Source organism: Onychomys torridus, chromosome 18 (genome assembly GCF_903995425.1).
Source record: "Onychomys torridus chromosome 18, mOncTor1.1, whole genome shotgun sequence".
In the NCBI taxonomy this organism is placed as follows: domain Eukaryota; kingdom Metazoa; phylum Chordata; class Mammalia; order Rodentia; family Cricetidae; genus Onychomys; species Onychomys torridus.
Window position 1 is genome coordinate 56,958,930 of NC_050460.1, and position 5,406 is coordinate 56,964,335.

Sequence of the window (5,406 nt, forward strand, 5' to 3'; positions counted from 1 at the left end):
GCCTAAACCTGACAGGTCCCAGGGTCCCTTTCTTCCTGGCTGCCCCTTCATTTCCTCTTCCTCCCCATCTCTCGCCATTAGCCTTCAGCAGCCATCGTGTGCCCATGCTGTGTTTGTATCTCTGTTTGCCTGTAAATTTCATACATGAGCCTGTGCACATGGGCCCATCCTCCCAAGCAAGCCGTGTTCTTCAGTGTATCATGGGAGTGTGTCCCAAAGCACGCAGGTCCCCCCCTACCCTACATCTGCACCTCCTCTAGCATGTGCTTTCCCAGTTAATGGCAACTCCAGGCCAAAAACCTCAAGGACATCCTTTATTCTTTTTCTCCCACCCACAGTGACATCTTCATCTTCAGTCTGGTTGTCCACAGCCCTTCCATGGCCCCCAGAGGGACTCTATGTAAATGTTTCCCAATCTGCTTGCTCCTCTACCCCAAGCTTGTGTGTGGCTCATAGCAAAAGCCAAACCGCTCTTTATAGACCAATGAGACCTTACAGAATGGATGCGTGCTAGCCAGCACCCTCTCTCCTCATCCCATACATTCTCTGTTATCCAGGACCTTTGTACTTACCTTTTAACTTGCTTCAATCTGGGCTCATTTTAGGTACCATCTCCACTGAAATGCCTTCAGCTTTCCCCTTTTCCATCCCTGTTTTCTGGCCCCTCATTTCTAGGATTCTTCCTGCCTGCTAGGGAGGCAGGACCTGTGGGTCTCTTCCCTGTTGGTTCCTCAGCTCTGAGCATGTGGCACACGTTCCATAAATAATCTCACAAATCATGGAAGATCATGGCAAGAGTCTAGAGGCTTGGGGGATGGGCAGACACATCAGCTGGAGGTGACAGAGGGTGGCAGACAGGATTTAGGAGGTGCTGTCCTTGGTCCTGGGGAAGTCCTGGTTTAGCATAGAGGTAAGTTGTGGTCAGATCCACGGCTGGGGCCTCTTGAAACTTGCTAGGACAGCCAGCCCTGTTGTCTCCCTTCCCCCTGCTTCCTCCTAACCTCCTCAGGCCAGCTCTGGGGTCTCGGCAGGTGATCCGCAACATGAGCTCTGAGTTCTTCGCCGCTCAGCTTCGAGCCCGTATCTCTGATGGAACCACTCATCCGGCCTCCTACTATGAGCCTGAGTTCTACCTCCCTGATGATGGGGGCACTGCTCACCTGTCTGTGGTTGCGGAGGATGGCAGTGCCGTGTCTGCCACAAGCACCATCAACCTCTAGTAGGGGCTGTGCGGCTGCTGGGCAGTGCGGGGACAGGGGTAGTGGGTTGGGAGCTATCTTCATTTCCTGTGAGGGCCTCCCTCTTTCATGTTGGGAAACAGAGGCCCCACCTTGGTAGCATGCCTAGGGTGGGCCTTCTAGGGGGTACTCTTGGGCCTGGTATGGGTGGGTACCAGGTGGGAAATGGCTGGGTTGTCAGTATATTGTTATCTGAGCTGGCCTATCTTCAGTTTTGGCTCCAAGGTCCTTTCTCGGGTCAGTGGTATCCTGTTTAATGATGAGATGGATGACTTCAGCTCACCCAACTTCATCAACCAGTTTGGGGTATTGCCCTCACCAGCCAACTTCATCAAGCCAGGTGAGGGTGGGAATCTTGAGTTGGGAGGGGGGGCTGCTACCCTGACAGGCGACCAACCAGCCTCTCTGTCTCCTCCTATGGACCGCAGGCAAGCAGCCACTGTCATCCATGTGTCCTACAATCATTGTGGATAAGGATGGCAAAGTCCAGATGGTAGTGGGAGCATCAGGAGGCACCCAGATCACCACATCCACCGCACTGGTACATGCCTTTGGCCTAACCCTTCCTACCCCGATCTCTCCCTGCCCTGGCTCCGGGACTCTGCTGACATCTCGTCTCTCCTCCCCCTCCAGGCCATCATCAACAACCTGTGGTTTGGCTACGACGTGAAGAGAGCGGTGGAGGAGCCCCGTCTACACAACCAACTTTTGCCCAACACCACAACAATAGAGAAAAACATCGATGAGGTAGGCCGAGAGCCGAGGGAGCAAAATGATGGTGTGGGTGAGAGGACAGCCTCGATTGGGGACTGGCGTCTTCCGAGTCATCAGAGCAAAGAGTGGCTAGTATCCCCTGTCCGAGGCCTACGGTCCCCAGGCCCTCAACATGGGTCACCTTGCACCCTTGCTCAGTGACAGCCAAACGGCCTGTTCCCAGGAGACCTTAGAAACCCAGCGGCCTCTCTCTAGTTACTGCTGGTCACCTGGCCAGAAGGAGCACTAACTGGGTTTGTGAGGCCCATGACCATACAGGGGTGGTTTCAGCCACAGATGGGGCCTTGCTGAGACTCCTTTGGCCCTCTCACCCGCAGGTGGTGGCTGCAGGCCTGAAGACTCGGAACCATTACACAGAGGTCACCAACACCTTCATCGCCGTGGTTCAGGCCGTTGTTCGAACATCCAGTGGCTGGGCAGCTGCCTCAGACTCCAGGAAAGGCGGGGAGCCAGCTGGCTACTGAGTGCTCAGAAAAGGCAAGACCAACCTGCAATCCAGGACGAGATACAGCCCAGGAACAAGAGTGGGACTTTGGAGGACATGCTGCTCCCGAATGGGACAGGGAAGCACAATAAATGGGCTCAACTGCCGAGCTCCAGGAAGTCTTGCTGGTTGGACTTCCCATATCTTGGATTTTAGTGTCTGGTTATGAAATGGAGCCATTGGACTGGGAGAATGGTGACACAGGATCCCAAGACTTACTACTGTTAGGGATGGAGCTAACCTCAACCTTTCAGTGGGGGGGCAGGGGGAGGCAGTGTGCCTCGGAGTCGGGGAGGGGGGAGTCCTCATCCTAAATTGTCCTAGGCAGTAACACTTCCAGTATCAGCCACTAGAGGGCGCCCCGACCATGCTGTTTACAGGGGCGATAAAGCAACCGCTTAGCTGTGGGAAAACCTTGGGAATGCTTCATGTCCAGGGTAGGTGTGGGCTTTCATTGCCCAGCATTTACGGAGGTAAAACTGAAGGGAAGCAGACTAGACAAGAGGCAGAAACATGGCAGCTTGGCCAGAGCCATACTTGAGATCAATTTCCAAACACAGACCCAGAGTGAAATCCAAGCTTGTCTTACAAGTTCTCAAAGAACACGGGTCAGCAAGCTGCAGGAAACCCACACAGATCCACGAGGAGAACAGAGCTCAAAGTGAGTGAGTCCAGAAGAGCAGTTAGGCACAGCATCTCTCCTTGTCCTAGTCAGGATTATTGCTGGGATGAAACACCATGACCAAAGAAACTTGGGGAGGAACAGGTTTATTTGGCTTACACTTCCACATCACTGTTCATCGCCAAAGGAAATCAGGGCAGGAACTCACACAGGGCAGGAACCTGGAGGCAGGAGCTGATGCAGAGACCATGGAGGGGCGCTGCTGACTGGCTTGCTCAGCTTGCTTTCTCTTACAGAACCCCGGACCATCTGCACCAGGATGTTCCCACCCACAATGGGCTGGGCCCTCCTCCATCAATCACTAATTAAGAAAATGCTCTACAGGCTTGCCTCCAGCCTGATTTCATGGAGGCATTTTCTCAACCGAGGCTCCCTCTCTAATGACGCTAACTTGTGTCAAGTTGATATAAAACCAGCCAGCACACTCCTAAAGGGCAGCCCTCCCAACGTGCCGAGGTCTGTAGGACTCACGGCTATGAACAGGTCGCAAGACACTGTAGATATAGAAGTGGACCATTGGGGCACTCCCAGCCTCAGAGCTAAATATTGCCCCTAGAAGTGAGCACAAGTTGGGGGCTCTGAGGGAAGAAGCCCAGTGGCTGGAGGAGGGACCCAGGAGGCTAGAAATCCTGGTGCTTCCAACCTGCCCACAGGAAAGCAGGATTTTATGCCTGTTGGTATGATCCATGTCTGGGCCTGAAGGGTCTGTGTCTCTGGGGTTCCCTGGGTAAGGCAGAAGCTGGGCCATAAGAGGGTGGCGGTCATTCCTCCATATGTGTAGAGGAGAAGGCAGGTTAGTGTGTTGAGGTGTGGTGTGTCACAGTGTGGGACTGGCCAGAGAGTTCCGTGAACCCAGGGTGCTGAAGGTGTCCCTGGCTCTCCCAGACCCATGGGGTTTAGCCTAGAACTTCTTTGTGGACTTGGGGACCTGAGTGGCCTTTCCATACCGTCGTCTTTCCCCATCGCTTCCTGGGTAAAGGGCTTCAGAGCCCAGAACAGACTTCCCACCAAGTCCAGCATGATTGCAGTCCTTCGAGAATTCTCAGAGTTGCCTCTCCACTCCGGGCGATGCCTACTCGACCCCCACGGCTTTGAGGGCTGTGGCCAGTGGGTGCTCTGGCTCCTGGTTGATCAATGAATGACATAGCACTGTGGGGGACAGTTGGGATGGGGGAGATTCCCACAGATGCTCCCCTCTCCCTCTAGGCAGATGTGGGAACAGACTTACAGGAAACAGTGTCTCTCGCCCAAGCTGAGCAGAGCCTCTGGATGGGACACTTGACAGGCTGAGTGGCTAGTGCAGACATTCTCTCTGTGGCCCTTTTTTTTTTTTTTTTTTTTTTTTTTTTTTTGATATCAAGCAAGGGGTATGGAGATGAGAAAGGGCCATGCTCAGCGGAAAGAGTGAGTGAGGGATGCTGGGAAGGACTCAGAGAGGAAGTCCAGCCCAGGGCTCTTCTGCCCTGCAAGCCTGTTAAGTCTGCTCAAGAGAGCACCTCAGTGGGGGCCTCACTGCTCCAGCTGCCTCCCATTTGAACATCCTAAGGCCAGGGAAAGACTGGACCCGAGCCAGGCCCCCAAGAGGAGGAGGTTCACCAGCATTGTCTTGAGTACCACTGGACCCAAGAAGGCAGGCTAGCAGCCAGTGTGGCTCTGAGCCTGTAGAAGTGAGGGTACCCAGACAGGGCATCTTCACCCTCTAAAGGTCTAAGGTTGTGTTTCTGGGTCACCATGTCCCAGGGTGGATGATCCAGTAGCACTGGGTGCCAGGGATTAGACGTGTGGCCCATCTGCTCACCCCCTTCCCATGTACGGATGAGGCTGTGCCAGGCTGTGATAAATGGTCCTGAGTGGCTGCCTTGCTCCACTTCCCTGTACCATGTGGGGCGTAGATTGAGCTGCTGCCTAGATGAAACCAGCTGAGAGTGTGGGACTAGGGGATGGAGCTCCACCCTGCAGGAGACACCCTGACCCTGAGCTGTTGGGAGCCAGGGGAGTGGCGAAGAGAGCCTCCGTGAGCCCTGTGCCATGAGTTCTCCTGGGTTCGGCAAGCCTCACATTCCTGGATGGCACCGGGATGAGGAGCCCCCGGGTGCTGTGGGGCCACCAGGAAAGACCCTGGGATCAACTGGCAGTGAAAGAGTTAACAGCAGCAGCTGGCCCTTCTCCGCAAGAAAAAACTCCCTGTAGATGCCTGGCCTGCCTCCAGGGCCAAGCTGTAGGAGCTA

General features: G+C 54.6%; 1 protein-coding gene across 1 annotated transcript in view; it reads left to right on the forward strand.

Annotated features, from left to right (window-relative positions):
- Window positions 1–2,646, forward strand: part of Ggt1 (gamma-glutamyltransferase 1) — a 31,906-nt gene extending 29,260 nt beyond the window's left edge. Inside the window, exons 10-14 of the mRNA XM_036168187.1 lie at window positions 1,032–1,219; window positions 1,451–1,578; window positions 1,667–1,779; window positions 1,872–1,985; window positions 2,330–2,646. Coding sequence (XP_036024080.1) covers window positions 1,032–1,219; window positions 1,451–1,578; window positions 1,667–1,779; window positions 1,872–1,985; window positions 2,330–2,476 — 690 coding nt within the window. The 3' untranslated portion in view covers window positions 2,477–2,646. The remainder of the gene's footprint in view (window positions 1–1,031; window positions 1,220–1,450; window positions 1,579–1,666; window positions 1,780–1,871; window positions 1,986–2,329) is intronic.
- Window positions 2,647–5,406: the final 2,760 nt, after the last annotated feature.